General features: G+C 34.0%; 3 protein-coding genes across 10 annotated transcripts in view; 1 reads left to right on the top strand and 2 right to left on the bottom strand.

Moving 5' to 3' along the window:
• The window catches only part of LOC123880182 (protein bric-a-brac 2-like), a 31676-nt gene extending 26295 nt beyond the window's left edge, over positions 1 to 5381 (bottom strand). For 2 of the 4 annotated variants that reach the window (XM_045928160.1, XM_045928156.1), the window contains exons 1-5: positions 5278 to 5381; positions 2489 to 2564; positions 1723 to 1896; positions 1202 to 1333; positions 162 to 340 (exon numbers count right to left, since the gene is read on the bottom strand). In XM_045928160.1, the coding sequence (XP_045784116.1) occupies positions 162 to 340; positions 1202 to 1333; positions 1723 to 1890 (479 nt within the window). In that variant the 5' untranslated portion in view covers positions 1891 to 1896; positions 2489 to 2564; positions 5278 to 5381. Of the gene's footprint in view, positions 1 to 161; positions 341 to 1201; positions 1334 to 1722; positions 1897 to 2488; positions 2573 to 4789; positions 4815 to 5277 lie in introns of those variants that run through there. The other 2 variants (XM_045928157.1, XM_045928159.1) reach the window with 2 other exon arrangements.
• Positions 1366 to 15730, bottom strand: LOC123880203. 3 transcript variants are annotated; one of them, XM_045928196.1, is made up of 2 exons: positions 15216 to 15730; positions 1366 to 1376 (listed from the first exon to the last, which is right to left on the bottom strand). In XM_045928196.1, exon 1 carries the CDS (start codon positions 15686 to 15688, stop codon positions 15224 to 15226), a length of 465 nt encoding a protein of 154 aa, XP_045784152.1. In that variant the 5' UTR covers positions 15689 to 15730; the 3' UTR covers positions 1366 to 1376; positions 15216 to 15223. The 3 variants fall into 3 exon arrangements, with proteins under 3 accessions (XP_045784152.1, XP_045784150.1, XP_045784151.1); XM_045928194.1 differs by lacking the exon at positions 1366 to 1376 and adding an exon at positions 13756 to 14206 and having other exon boundaries at positions 15220 to 15730; XM_045928195.1 differs by lacking the exon at positions 1366 to 1376 and adding an exon at positions 13756 to 14142 and having other exon boundaries at positions 15220 to 15730.
• LOC123880185 (zinc-type alcohol dehydrogenase-like protein C1773.06c) lies at positions 7217 to 13006 on the top strand. Of its 3 annotated transcripts, none has more exons than XM_045928164.1 (5): positions 7217 to 7447; positions 8145 to 8889; positions 9291 to 9438; positions 9972 to 10124; positions 11252 to 13006. In XM_045928164.1, the coding sequence occupies exons 2-5, from the start codon at positions 8159 to 8161 to the stop codon at positions 11366 to 11368; spliced, it is 1149 nt and encodes a 382-aa protein (XP_045784120.1). In that variant the 5' UTR covers positions 7217 to 7447; positions 8145 to 8158; the 3' UTR covers positions 11369 to 13006. The 3 variants fall into 3 exon arrangements, with proteins under 3 accessions (XP_045784120.1, XP_045784119.1, XP_045784121.1); XM_045928163.1 differs by having other exon boundaries at positions 7217 to 7443; positions 11252 to 13005; XM_045928165.1 differs by lacking the exon at positions 7217 to 7447 and adding an exon at positions 7733 to 7843.
• Positions 15731 to 15959: the final 229 nt, after the last annotated feature.

Here is a 15959-nt window from a genome sequence, read left to right as displayed (position 1 = left end):
GGCGTTCCCAATGCAAACAAAATTCCGGTACAATCCAGACAAATATGCTCAAATAAAAATGATTATAAATCTAAAATCAGAAAAAATAGCTTGGCAGTGGTTTCGCTTTACAAGCAATTTACAATTTACAAACATTTTAAGAAGTTGCACACAGAACGTACCTTTTTCGTCTAGTAGACGGCGAGCTAGGCGACACAGACGGTACGGCGGACCTTTGGGTTTCATTCGTGTTATCAACAGATGAGAAATCCGTTGCCGATCCTTGTGAACGAGTCAAAGATGTTGAATCAGGCATTTCCGTCAGACCTTTTATTTTTAATATTTTAGCAGTCTCCAAAACCTATAAACCCATAAATAAGCAAAGTCAAAGTCAAAATCATTTATTCAAAGTAGGTACAATTGTACTCCTTTTGATGGTCGAAATTGTTAAACTTGTACGATATAGTGGTGATAATTAATTACGTTACTTAAAACTAAAGCTACGAGGGTTCCAAACGCGCCCAAGTCTGAGAAGAGCCCACAACAAACTCAGCTGGGTATTCTTTCTTTTTGGTGGTAATAAAAAAAAGAATACCCAGCTGAGTTTGTTAGAACTATCAAAGCTGACTGGCAACTGAAAGCAATTGAATAAACCTACTTAAATAGAATATGCTAGTATATTAACAGCGCCAGGCAAGTATAGTTTGCGACATGTCGACATGGTAATTGGGGTGTGGACGCGGCGCACACCCACACAGCTCGCACAAGTGGCCCACCTTCACGACTAACCTCATACCCCGATTGCCATGTCTAGCTGTTGCGAACTATGGGTAAATGAATTGGGTATGGGTAATTGAACACTTAGGGTGAGGTCAAACGGACGTAATTTTGTGAGTTGTCAGTCGCGTAATTTCGGTCGCGTAATTTCTGCTGCATTCGGTTTCATACAAAAGTCCAGTTCGTGCCACACGGCGACGCAAAATGAGTTGAACTTTTGTATGAAACTGAATGCAGCAGAAATTACGCAACCGAAATTACGCGACTTACAACTCAAAAAATTACGTCCGTTTGGCCTCACCCTTATTGGAAAAGTATGACGCGCTCAAAACCTGTAGGCGTCGTGGTCTTAAGTATTTTGGACACACGCTATCATGCCACACAGCAAAGTTGGCATTTGCGTGTTCTAAGCTGTGTGTAGCGCTGGCTCAAATCAGTGTTTTACCTGCGGCAACTGTTCTTCAGTCACATTAACTTCCCCGTAGTACATAAAATCCACCATTGTGCGCAAATCGTTAAACGTGACATCCTTCAAAATAACTATTGGGTGATGTGAAGGATTGTCTACAAATAATGACTGAAACAAATAATATGCTTTCATGGATTTATAATTCTAGGTACTAATATAACTATGGGCTATATATAATAAGTAATAAATAGATGTGATCAAGATATTATAAATAATTTACAAATGTAAATTAAAAATTTATAACACCCCCGACAAGTGAAGGTTACAGTAACTAGAAAACAGCTGATAACTTTCAAACGGCTGAACCGATTTTCTTGGATTATAGCTAAGAACACTCTTGATCAAAGCCACCTTTTGAACAAAAAAAAAACTAAATTAAAATCAGTTCATTAGTTTAGGAGCTACGATGCCACAAGACAGATACACAGATACACACGTCAAATTAATAACTCCCCTCTTTTTGGGGCAGGGGTTATTAAATGAATTTTAAGACTCACGTGGAAATATGTGCTGCAAGCCGATAATACAACTTTGTGTGCTACTAGGTGCTGTCCTTCGGCGGCAAGGGTGACGTCGACCAGATTCTTTGAGACCAGTAGATTGCCAAACATGGATATAAAGTTAGGTTGGTGGTTGTTCCACCGTAAGCTGTATTGTTGCGACATTATAACCTGAAATTCAGTCATTGTTATATTTTGTTACCGAAGTAACAAGTAACAGTACTTTCTGCTTACTAATAAAAATATTAATTCTTTTTAACCGACTTCAACAAAATAAAACTAAACTTTAAGTAACTTTAAAATAAACTTTAGGAATATAAAATGTAAATAGTTATAAGGTTAATGTTAATAATAAATAAATAAATAAAAAAACAAAAGGAGGAGGTTCTGAATTCGTCGAAATCTTTTTTTTTTTTTAAATGTGTCCCCCCATTACTCGAAGACGCCTGGACTAATTTGGAAATTTTTGTTTTGTTTGAAAGGGTATACTTCCCAAGTGATCCCATATAGATTTGGTGAAAATCTGATGAATATCTTCGGAGATGGAGAACAGAACTCCTCAATGGATAAGAGTAAATTGCTCGCGATCAGTGTAATAGCTTAATAAACAGTAGGTTTTTAACAAGGTATAGCCTATTTTAATACTTCAATAACCACAAACACTAAAAAGTAAAAAATTATTTAATTTAAAGATTGATATCCTTTGGACGAAGTCACAGGTTAGTTAACAATATTTAAGTAAAATGATATTGTCATTACTTACCTATGTGCAAAATCTTCTACACTTTGCAGTTTTGATTTCAGAATCTCCTTCAGTTCACCTCCTTTATACTATTTTTCTGAAATATAAATATAGTTTATTTTAATTTTAATTTGAAAACTAAAGGTAAATTAAAAGTCAAACTAAGTTTTTTTTATTTATTTGGGATAATAAACAATTACATATTATATATTAAAATTAAAGTTCTATAATATTGATAATTTATTTTTGCCAATTTTCAAGTCAACAGGTAGTAATGCCCTATAGGTTTTAGGATGGTCAGCAAGTCAAACATTTTATATGAAAATACATTTTAAAAAGCAGTACATTCTTATTAAATTAAATTAGTGTTAGTTCTTGCACAATGGCACCAAACCCTTCTTATTAGAGTCCAACTTGCACTTGAGTGGTGTTTTATGCATCTCATTTTAAGTATGGAGGTTTAAATCAAAAAACCGGCCAAGTGCCAGTCGGACACTCAGTGCCACACACACTTTTTCGCTTTTGGACTGACTCGCACAGATTTTTATATTTTTTTTGCATAATAGTTTTTGGTATATCTATCATGCAAAATGTAGAATAAAAATACCCGAGTACAGAACCTTTGGTATGTGAGTCTGACTCGCACTTAGCGGGTTTTTAAATACTAAACTTGTATTGATACTAGATCACTTGAAGAAAAAAATCGGCATAATTTCATTAATTTGTTTTTAATAGTGGTTAGAACACAAGGAGTGTTCTGACCACCATTAGAAATGACATGAGATGCACTTGGAAATTTTTATTTAAAGATATTCAAGATTTTTAGTGATTGAAAAATTGGGCCTTGATAATCCAAAAAAAAAATAAAAAAATTCGCACTTGCAGTAATTAAGAATAAGAGACAAAATTCAATAAATAACAATTTACCATACAGAAAATGTATATTAGCATATTATTTTTATTTTATTTACAATTTACTCAGATTTCTACCACACTTAGGTGATAAAAATATTACTGCACATAGCCTAATATGCCCTGTGGTAATATGGCCGCCACACATAACAGATGTTTCGTTGCCGCCATCTTTATCAAAGTGTTATAAGCTACCTGAATGATACTATTAAGTATTCTGTAATAGTACCAAGTTGTCTGTTTTAAATCAAAAATGTTGTCATCTGATAAATCATTTATTTATTAAATAGATATATAGAATGATAGATGAATGTATATATGTAAGTATGACTTGATATTTAATTGTTACTATATATGTTATATTTAGTTACTTTTGCTGCTATTTCAGGCATTGCAATAAAAGACCTTCGCAATTCTCCAGTATAAAAAGTAGCCTATGTCACTCTCTAGGTCTTTATACATATTCATGCAAAAATCACGTCGAACTGTTACTCAGTTGCAGCGTGATTGAAGAACAAACCAACCAAAGATACTTTCACGTTTATAATTTTATGAGTAGTGATTAAAACATTCAGTCAGAGTGATTTTACTTTGTCAGCTCACTTCTTTTCAACCACACTCAGCATACACATATTATTCAATAAATCAATTAAAAAGGGAGAGTTGCTGTCTTAACAAAAATCATATGATTTTCTATTGTTTTGTTCTAATGCATGTGATTAATTTTTTCATCATTTATCATTTATCAAACTGAACTTACGGTTTTAGATAAACAACTATTTTTATCAATTTTTACAAAGTGACAATACTTACTATAATAATGAATAACATGTAAATATATGAATTTATTTTAAATTAGTGTTTATTAACTGTTGGGGATGGCAAAGTGTGGGTAAAATATAGTTGATTGAATGTCTATATACAAAGCATTGATATGAAATGTTATAAATTATAATATTATATGCATTTCTTAATTTAATGTTAAGTCATATAAAACCAAATAATGCCCATGACTTCATCTACGTGGATATGTTTAAAAATCCCATAGAGACCATAGATTTTAAGGGCTAAAAAGTAGCTTATGTGTTAGTCCAAGATATAATCCATCCATTCCAAATTCCAAGATATAATCCATCCATTCAAAATTCCAAATTTCAACAAAATCCATCCAGTAGTTTTGCTTGAAAGAGAAATAAACATACACACAGCACACACATAATTACAACTTTCGCCTTTATAATATTAGTGTGATACATCTATATAATAAACAAAAATAATACAAATGATTGTATACTGATGTGACTGTTTAATGACATTTGTTGTATGGACATATCAGACTTAAGGTGCTCTAAAGCATTAAAGATGACAATAAGTATGTTTATTGCTGTCAGTTTATTAGTTAACACATACCTTCTGATCAGTATTTATACTGGATACTGGTAGTTATTCTTTTAGTATAATACATGTGGGTTGAATTGGAAGACTTAACTTGAAGTCTAAACCGCAAGTATCAGTGTCCACTGCCCAGTAATCCAATTGGACAAATGAAAAGATCAAAAAGCAGCACTATTCGACTTCAATATGTGCAGGATATTTTCCATAATCCACATTGAACCATAGAATAACAAACTTCTTGATGATAAACGCCATAGCAGTTACCGAGTCGTACGCGAAAACGTTACACAAGCTTATCATTTTCATTTAAATATTCGCACTAATTTTGAAATTAGATGATTAATCAGAATCACGCATCCACCAAACTTAGACTAAAAATTGTAAGAAAAAAATAACGCTATCTTCAAGCAATCGTATCTTGTTTTGATTTACGTCTTGGCCAACCGAATTAGACTGTTATTATAAAAATATGTATAATATCGATAGAAACTTATAATACTCACCCATTAAGCACTAGATTATCCCAAAATAATCAACCAACCCACGCTAATAAAAATCACTAACAATGACTGCAGGAACCCACGCCATCAAGTGTTGCTATTTCACAATTTCAATTTTAATCCTCCGAGCTTCTTTTAAAGCCTTTTTTCAGTATTCAAATCAAACATTAAATATATAGAAGTTAGAGGCAGTGAAATACATTGTTTAAAATTCATAAAGTAAAAAAACTTTTTTTTTAAATGTGAACCGATTTCAAAAGCACTGAGAAAAACGTGAATTTATAACACATTCAAACTTACTTAGGCAACAATAGACTTATTCAAGACTTACTACAAATACAATAAGTAAATATTGAAGTAAATAAATTATATAAATAGAGACAATTAGTGTAAACTAAAAATTTATAACACTCTTGACAAGTGAAGGTTACAGTAACTAGAAAAGAGCTGATAACTTTCAAACGGCTGAACCGATTTTTTTGGATTATAGCTGAGAACACTCTCGATCAAGCCACCTTTTGAACAAAAAAAAACTAAATTAAAATCGGTTCATTAGTTTAGGAGCTACGATGCCACAGACAGATACACACGTCAAACTTTTAACACCCCTCTTTTTGGGTCGGGGGTTCAAACTGGATTCAGGCCGCGCAAGACCGTGGCATGTGGAAGTAAGGTTCGTCGGTTGATGATGATCTGTGATGATGATGATAACAGTAGACGCGCTTATAATATAACAATAAAATAAACAATGTCAGCGTGAAATAATTATAAAACGCAAACGATTTATGCGTTTTGAAGGGAAAAGCCACCAAACAAGAAAAGAAAGAAGAATAAATAGTTGTAAATGCGGTTCGATTATAATCTATCTCACGAGATTGTGAACTGTCGAAAGATTGTGAACCTCTTTATTTTGAGACCGATACGCAGCGAAATGGTATAAATTGGGAGCTTAAAAACAACTCAATTAGATAGATAAGACTGCAAGAGGTCGGAATGATCAGATTTCGATTCTAGTCTAGTGAAACATTAATAATGATTGATAGTGATAATATTGCCCAACAGAACCTAAGTGCCGGCCGCAGGGGTTTTATGATTACATCGAATGAGGTAATCGCACTTAGTTATGTTCTATTGAGTAATATTATTATCTTAATATTATCAGGTGTTTCATTTTCACTTTCGCTGCGACATAATATACAAGATCTCAAATCATGGACGTTTATACTATCTCTATGTCTCAAATGATCTCAAAGAAAAGAGGTTCACAATCTATCGACAGTTCACAATCTCGCGAGATAGATTATAATCTAACCGTATTTACAATAATTTTGCAGTGACATTAATATACATTTACTCTTTGAGACACGGGTAACTTCAATATAGTAGTGGGGGGTTTTAGGATGCCATTCCATCTATAAAGTTTAGCGTATTAGTTATATGGTAGTTAGGCACCTATATTTTGTAATATCAGGAGGAGAATATCAAATTAAACGTAATAAAAAGTCGTAGATATTTAAATCGTACCGTACCCCTGCCAGATACCCTTCACCTTTTAAAAACTTTCAGGGTCTCTGGCATGTAGTTGCCAAGACAATGCATCTGACAATGCATGACGTGATTTGTAATAGGTATAATTCCGATGAAAATATTTGGAAAATAGACAGAAATCTGGCTAACTTTCAGTCCTACAGTCCGACAAGGCTCTCTTGGCACTTGAGTAAACTAGACAGGGGGACACGGTTGTAGCACAAAGGCTGCCAGCAAATAAAATCTAGTCATGTTTATGGAATATCTTGAATATGTCAATGTTGAAAATCGAATAAAGTTTTATCCATCATGGACGTTTATCTCATTTACGCATCAGTTACGCAAAAGTTTTGAAATTGAAAAGCAAACAACTTCCAAACAATACGTCCATGTTCCAAACAATACACATTTGAAGTGTGACAGACCACAAAGTACAAACATGGCACAAACTACAGATTGATTAGCGCCATCTATTGAGCGATCATACAGAAAATAACTTACATATTTCTGCTGTCTGTAAGATGGCGCTAGTAGCAATTAGCATCCTAAAAACAAGCTAATATGAGAGTGACACCCCCCCTGTATTCTATCTGAAGTTTCGCCTGCTTGAGAAATTATATAAATTAGTAAAATCTGGATACTGTAAGTACTTAATTAATATATAGTATCCTAATTCCTATTAATCTTAATTATCAAAGGATAATGGTACAAGGCAAATTAGGTGTGCAGCAAACTGTTCAAGTTTTGTTTTGCAATCCAAACTTACAATTCAGTATATTTTAAACAATTTTATGTAATACCTAATAATTATCAGAGGGATAATTTCAAAGTGTTATTTTAATTTTACTGTGTGGTTATCCTTCTGTTTTTTAATATATTTGATATGACCTTCAAGCCAAGTAAGGTCATTACAGTGTTAATTATAATTTTTGTGTTCTTTTGTTTTTCACTCGTCGAGTGCGTGATGGCTCTTGCCTCTTGGTCATTATTCGTTCATTGTCCTTGTTTACTCCGAAGTGTGTTGTTATTAAAGTGTTGTTGGGTAGGCACACCATCTATTTGTTTCGCATCTATTTATATGAATTGGGTTGATATCTATTTTCCCTATCATAAAATTATTCAGCTGCCTAAAAGCAGTAGGTATACAGCTAAAATTAACTATAATAATTATTATAGAGTATAGTACTGTTACACTTTAAGAAGACTATATTTATTTTAATACATGAGATACCAACCAAATATTTCTCATTTGAATATTATTATTATTATTAAAAAGCCTCCTTTTCATAACATTTTAGTAAATTACTGTTACTTTTTAAGCTTGTCTTTCTTAATGTTTTCAGACTGAATAGAAAAAATGAGTAAGCTGTGCAGACAAGTTTCTATTGAGTCACCTGGACCCACTTTAAAAGAATGTGTATTCAGTTTTGATGTACCTGTGCCAGATGTTCCACTGTATGGAGCAAGGATCAGAGTTGCTTATGCTGGTGCCTGCTATAGGGTTAGTCGAACTCGCTCTGCATCAGTTTGCAGCACATCATCTGTTTCATCAATTGGAAGTTTAACAGGAGAAATGGAAAGCTTTGGAATGCACAATTCTGCACCTGCACAATATATTGGTTTAAGAGATGGGGCGTTATTCCCTGGTTACGAAGTTGCTGGTATAGTAGATGCTATAGGGAGTGCTGCGGAGTGTACGGATGGCATAACAGTAGGCACCAGAATAGTCTTGTATCCCTATGAAGGTGTACCTCATGGATATGCTGATTATATTGTAGTACCAGATTTCAAATGTTTGGTGCCGGTGCCGGCTGAGTTACCACTGAGTATTGCAGCCATGCTGCCTACTGGGGCTTTACTTGCTACCAACACAGTTTGCACAGCGACTGAATGCCTAAACAGTATCCTGGAGGGAACCAACAGGAAGGATAGGGTGACAATGCTAATTGTGGGGACTGGTGGATTAGCGCTTTGGGCACTTCGTATTGCTACACACTATTTTGGACAACTTCCATACCATGATCGCATTCATATTTCGGTTGCGTCTTTGAAAGACGAAGGATTCGTTCTTGCCAAGGAGAATGAAGAGTAAGTTTTCATTTTGTTGGCTTTAAGGTTCCATAGTATAACAGGAAAGTCCTCCTGCCCAGTCCATCTTATGGTACATCTGTGTGTCACAGACATTTTAGAAATAAATTTGATAGAGTGTAAAGTTAAATTTTTCTCAGTAATAGAAACTTGTAACCATTTCACAGACCTATGCTTTAATTTTGAATACAAATCATTTTTAAACAGACATTTTAAACTATTATGAGGTTTTCAATCAGTTTAAAAAAATGACAAATTGCAGACATATACAATATACATATTACATAAAATATAAGGGTCGAATATATAGCATCCTTTTGTGTCGTTTGTATTTTTTCTAATATTGGCCAGACTTTCAAAAATTGACTTTTATGCACTTATTTGTTTACTTTTATTATAAGGATCAAAGTAGTGCAATGGTCCGAAGACCTCTACGAACGGCAACTGATAGAGCGAACGATAGATGCATGCGGCGGTCCAGTCGACGTCGTCCTTAACTTCGGAACTACTTCGCGATCGCTGCACCGCTCCCTGCAATGCCTTGCTCCAGTAAGTTGGAAATACTAATTAAGCTGCGTTGACACAGTACGACGACGCTCAGACTGAGTGCACCGATAGGGATTAACTATACATACATCTTTACTTTACATTACGCTCATGATCGGGCGATGTGCGCTTGGGTTGCTAGTTGCCAAGATACTCATACGAGTAGCGTCCGCGTACCTATCCAAGTATACTTGGTCAGAGAATCCTCTAACTGAATCAACACAGCTTTAGTTGATGGTTGATACTAGCTGACTCAATCCAGCTTCCCAGTTGTGCTTAGCATTGTCGTTTGAAATGACAAGACAATTGTGTTTACAGAGATACATTATTTATAGCATAGAATGATATTGATCTCAAAAGTTTTGGGCACCAAATAGGTCAGGATGTAACCTCGTTAAAATAATATACATAGTTTTTTTTTAAGTATATGGTATAGTAAAATTGCGTTTGCGTGAGTACTACGAACGTTCCAGCTCTTGCTAATTAACCCACTTTATAATTAACTTTCATATATTCAATTTGAATTTTTTCTTTAGGGTGGCATGGTACTTGTAACTGAAGACATAGGGGAGAAGCTACTGCCCAAGTTTGCAAAGAAGGCTGAAGATATGAATGTGAATATAGTGGTGGTTCCAAATGGAACTATAGAACAGCTCAAGGAGTTAGTCGAACTAGTGGCGAATGGTGAGGTAAGTTATAAGAGTGAATGCTTACTTATCTAACTAAACTTCAAGACCATATATACCATCTCTTTATTGTAGTAGTGTGTAGTGTCAATGTTTTATTTTATTAAATATCATTTCATAATATATTAGGTACACTGTAGATATGTTTTTTTTAATTATATAGACTAGCGCTTGGCTGCAATCAGACCTGCTAGCAAGTGATGATGCAGCCTAAGATGGAGCGCGCTTGCCTAGAAGTTGCCTATTCACTCTTAACTTGAAGGTACCCATATTATAGGTGGAAGGGAAAACTGACGCCGGAAAAGCGTTCCATATCCTAGCTGTTCGAATTAGGAAAGAGGAAGCAAATCGTTTCGTACGTGTTCGGGGAATTTCGACTACGTACGGATGTAGACCTTGACGATGCTTGGTAGTACGATGGTAGAAAGGTGAAGGAGGAACCAGGTCAAAGAGTTCTTGTGCACACTCTCCGAAATATATTATCCTGTAGTCATAGTGGTTAAGATATTGGCCTCCTATTTGGGATTGTGTTTTAAGCAATTAAATATCACCTGAAGGAAAACTTCCTGAAGAAACCTGCATACCTGAGAGTCTTCCATAATGTTTTCAAAGGTGTGTGAAATCTAGCAATCCGCACTTGGCCAGCGTGGTGAACTATTTTATCGAAGGGTTCACCCTTCTCAATCAGGGAGTGTTCTCAGTCGTGGGCTTGTGGTGGGTAGATCGTAATGATAATGGTGAACCACTACTATTATAGCCAGAAAATTATAATTTGAGTATATACAAAATTTATTAGATGATAAAATCTACAAGTATCTTGCGTCCTGTGAGTTCACACATACCATTATTACATAAAATGAGCACTCCAATTCGATCGAACACAGTTTTTATGTAATTTTAAACATTGGGCCATTTTTTCATATTTAGTTTTGAATTTAAAGTAATTTTGTTAGTCATTATTTACAGTACAAGTGCAAACTGGAAAATCACTCAAGTTGGTTCACAGTCTGTCGTATAGATCTGTCGATAGATACTTGAAATTGAACTAGTGCAAATTAATTATCCTAATTACATCAAGTAACTTTGCAAATTGCAAATATTAATATTCGGTAAAATGTACTTATTTTTAGATCGAACCTCCACCTCATTCAGTATTCCCGGTTGAAGAAGCGCAGGAAGTGGTGAGGAAACTGTGCAATTCGGAAATCAATGGACGCGCTATATTAAAATTTTATAATGTTGACTAAACTTTTTTATCTGTACATAACTGAAACAACCAAATAATGTATCATCAATTTAATTATAATCTCCCTTGTATTATTGTTATCATCCATTTCATCATTGTTGAACACATAGATGTTGGTTAAACAGCATCACAAAAGTGTTTTTACGAGATTTTACACTGTGTCTAGACCAAGGTCTTTAACAAGATCATACTTGTTTTACATAGTGTAAATGGTTGCCATTTTTTGCTATCGCTAAAAATCGGCTGTGACAGTGGTTGTTTCTACTATCTGTTATCACAAGAAACAGAGAAATAGGATATGGTCTAAATAGGCTCCTTAGCGGGCGGCGCATACTTTCCGTGCTGTATGTAAATTTATTTGTTGTATGTAATTAAGTTTGTCCCTACTCCCTAACCGTTAGCGCTGCCCTAACCGCAGGACGCGCCTCTCTCTCTTGGGCCACTGACTAAATCTAAGGGTCTAAGCTGGATCTAAAATAATTTGTACAAGTTTAATATTTTTACAATGACATGGCATTGCATGACAATTGCTTTAAAAAAAAATATTTAGGGGCTTTTGTAACTACCTTTATATCAGCCCCATAATAATCTAATACAGAATCAAAATAATTGTTAAATTAACAAATAACACAACTTTCAAAAAGAAAAACACAAAAAGAATCCATCCAGAATTCCAAAACTGGAATTACTTTTAATATTTTTGATTGTCAAATGGTCTAGTTTTATCCCGTTTCGGGTAGCACTTTATCGTGGAACCCACTGTATAATTATATATTTTTGTAGGTAATTAATAAATTGTTGTACAGAAGCTATTTTCTCATGCTAAGTCAAAGTGAAAAATATTAAGGCCAGTCAGGCGTTCCTTCTCTTTTTTTTTGTAAATATTTTTATTTACTTTTGCTTATTACTGTTAAATTTAGTTTGAGCTTTAAAACCTATATAGTACCATATTAGGAATATTATTTTGATCATTTAATACGCTTTTCAAATATGCTATTTTACACTTACCTGAAACCTTGTTAATAAAACACTTATAGTTCACGACAGGTAGACATGGCCATCGGGGTGGGGATACCTCACACACCCGCGCTTAAACTGACCTGTCGACCTGTCGCGATCTATCTGGATAAAACGTGAATTTTATGTATAAAATTAATTTCACATAGAATACACGAATATCAATTACCTATGTTTAGTTGGGGGCACAAAATAAGTTTTCAACAAGGTTGTACAACGTGCCATATTTTGTTATTAGAATATTTATATTTGTGTATATAAGACAATAAAAAATATAGGTAATCGAATACTATAACAAACAGGCTTGCTTAGTAGATACTTATTTTATAACAGATATAGTTTTGAGACTGTGTGATAATAAATAATTATTTAGTTAAGTTCTGCAAGTTGTGATTGAATAGCATTGAGAAGCGAGTGACATAGTTATCATAAACATGTAAATATAGTCATTATAAACATGTATTTACAAATTATGTATCTACAAAAATTATATTTTGTGTTATTTGTGAGAAAAAGAAATGTCACCCTTAACAGGGCTCTCTCCGTCACTCGCTTCATACAATCGTAGTTCCAATTTCATTTGCATATTAAGCAACCAAAGTCCATGAAATTTTGCAGACATATTCTAGAAACTAATGTCTGTGGTGTTTTAGAGTTTTCTAATAATATGTAGTTTTTAAATTACAGGGGCTCAAAGATTTGTATGTTAATAATTAGTTAATTAGTAATTTTTAAGACCGTGTAACTTTGAAACCAAGTATTTTAACAGAAATCTGGAAAACCACAGACATAGATATTAGTTTCTAGAATATGTCTGCAAAATTTCATGGACTTTGGTTGCTTAATATTCAAATGAAATTGGAACTACGTTTGTATGAAGCGAGTGACGGAGAGACCCCTCTTAAAAATGGCCGTCGTCTTTTTTTCCAAAACATTCTATGGTACAATAAGATATCATAAAGTTTAAAGAGTTTCAATTTTATCCCATTCTAACGTTAGAAAGCTTCTGTATATGGGGCACACTAATAATAATTCAATAACAAATTCTGTATTCAAAGGTAAATTAGTATTATTATATATAGATCGATTATACAAAATCTCTAAACTAAATATATTATATAAATTAAGTTGACAGGTCTTTAAGTAGGTATCATCCATTTAATATGTTTTTAGAGTTCCGTACCTCAACAGAAAAAACGGAACCTTTATAGAATCACTTTTTAATCTAAAGTATCATTATTATAATTATAATAATTATAATAAGTATCATTATTATATTATATTATAAGTAACACACACCGGAAATTGTAAGTTTTAGTTATTTTTAGACCTGTTAATTATTTGAAACCAAATTAACACCAGTATTATTTGTTATAACATATTTAAAAGTATTTGTGTCAGTCGCAACTTTATGAAAATCACTAAAGTGTTTAAGAAAATTCTTTTAATCTAGTCAATCGTGTATTTTCAAATGCATAACAAAACTGCAATGTTAGAAAATTTGGTTATGTATCTATATTGTTTTGTTAGTTGTAATTTAAGCCATTTTATTTGAAACAAACGATGTATAATATTATTATATCGTAGGTATCATGATTGTATCTGATTTTTGTTAGGTAATAAATTGTAATAAAAAATAAAGTGACTCCGTAATTTTATTAATCCGTTTTTAATTTAAAAAATATTTTATAGACCTTCAGTGTTCCTGTACGCTAAAGGTCGTCCTTGGAGTCCAAGCATGAAGTCGTTGCTTGGCGCCTACAATATTAATTTACTATGAAAACTTCTTGTTCTTGAGTCTTGATGACATAGTTATGTAACCCTGCAGCATCAAGATTAAGGAGTAGGATCCAGAATTTTTTATGGGACCATCACGGAAACTTCTACTGTTCATTAAATTTATTGTCACTTTTTAGGGTTCCGTACCTCAAAAGGAAAAACGGAACTCTTATAGGATCACTTTGTTGTCTGTCTGTCTGTCCTTCCGTTCGTCCGTCATGTCTGTCAAGAAACCTATAGGGTACTTCCCGTTGACCTAGTACCATGAAATTTGGTAGGTAAGTAGGTCTTATAGCTCAAGTACAGGAATAAATCTGAAACCGCGAATTTGTGGTTACATCATTTAAAAAAAAATTAAAATGTGTTTCAATTTTCAAAATAAGATAATAATACTAAGTGGGGTATCATATGAAAGGGCTTTACCTGTACATCCTAAAACAGATTTTAATTTATTTATATTTTGATAGTTTTTGATTTATCGTGCAAAATGTTGGAAAAAATACCCGAGTACGGAACCCTCAGAGCGCGAGTCTGACTCGCACTTGGCCAGTTTTTTCACTTTAAAAACCCTGGTCGAGTGGAAGCAACCAAATCACCAGTAAGCTGAAGTTACAGTGGCGCCCTCCAGCACGACGATGGAAAGAGGGCGGCAAACAAAGTTAGCCGCGGCCAGGGTTCCGTGGCGCTTACTAAAGAGAGCCTAAGATGATCAACTATGGACATTTGATGATGATGAATGATGATAATTAGGAAGAAATTTGATTAAGACCTCTTGCTAAGTTACTGTTCAATCTTTTACCCTGTTGGTAATTAGATAGATCAATTCATATTGTCGTTATGCCTAAATGAAAAAAAAAATATGAACACAAATTTTAGAGATATGTTAGGTTTTACGGAATTATTGTCAAGTTGCTCATAGGAAAAGCATGGGTGTCAGGGTTGTCGTTAGCAACGAACCACCCACATATTCTCAAATTCTAGATACCTATCTGAGTTGTTAAGCACAATCCCGCCGACCAGACGGTACCGAACCACTAGGTGGTAGGTACTACGTACCTTACTAATATCCTTTATTATGATTTACTGTTCTTAATTCTTTAAAAAGGTACAAAGACTTTAAGTTTCCAATATTTTCATCCACGAAGATCTTTCTGGTGGTTCTTTCAAAGGTTTTTGTTCCCCATATATCGACGACCGACCGAATCTCTTCGTTGGTAGCTGCGTGTAGCACTATTAGCACGGATGATGTCCCAACGCCGCCCTTCTTTATCGTGGCACTTGCACCACACGATCTTATTGCGACATTGTCCACATGAATATAATTAATTATAAAACCAGGAAATGTATTTTCATATACATATATCTGCCCCTCATGTATTGAAACAGGGCGATTTTCGACGACGGCCGAATCCATATGTTGTAAACGATGATGCCACTTACCCATTTCAAGTGGCACTTTTGTTTTCTCGCAAAATAGTCTCGCATTGACACAGCTTAGGAAAAGAAGTAATGTAAGTCGGTCCATTTACGAGAACACACTCTTGTGCATTAGATTGTTTAGAAACTTGACAACACCTGTTGGCTATTGTCGAAGAACAATGACCATAACAATGATAAGACGAATTTTTGAAAAAAATCAAACTAAGTAGGTATTAATAGTACATACCTATTTATTAACATATCGCAATCGTTTGCCATTTTTAAACATCGAGGAAGATCTGAATTATATGAGATGATGTCCGCGATTTCATTCCTGTGAATTTAAAATTTCAAAATCTCTTGGGAACTCTTTCTTT

This window comes from Maniola jurtina, chromosome Z, assembly GCF_905333055.1.
Source record: "Maniola jurtina chromosome Z, ilManJurt1.1, whole genome shotgun sequence".
NCBI classification, from domain to species: Eukaryota; Metazoa; Arthropoda; class Insecta; order Lepidoptera; family Nymphalidae; genus Maniola; species Maniola jurtina.
This window is presented reverse-complemented; position numbering and strand designations above follow the sequence as displayed.

Bases quoted from the DNA above. Each gene is read 5' to 3' on its own strand.
- LOC123880203 (XM_045928196.1), bottom strand. From the start codon at position 15,688: ATGGACCGACTTACATTACTTCTTTTCCTAAGCTGTGTCAATGCGAGA.
- LOC123880185 (XM_045928164.1), top strand. From the start codon at position 8,159: ATGAGTAAGCTGTGCAGACAAGTTTCTATTGAGTCACCTGGACCCACT. The intron at 9,439-9,971 runs GTAAGTTGGAAA...TTTTTTCTTTAG, and splicing joins CCCTGCAATGCCTTGCTCCA to GGTGGCATGGTACTTGTAAC. The intron at 10,125-11,251 runs GTAAGTTATAAG...ACTTATTTTTAG, and splicing joins AACTAGTGGCGAATGGTGAG to ATCGAACCTCCACCTCATTC.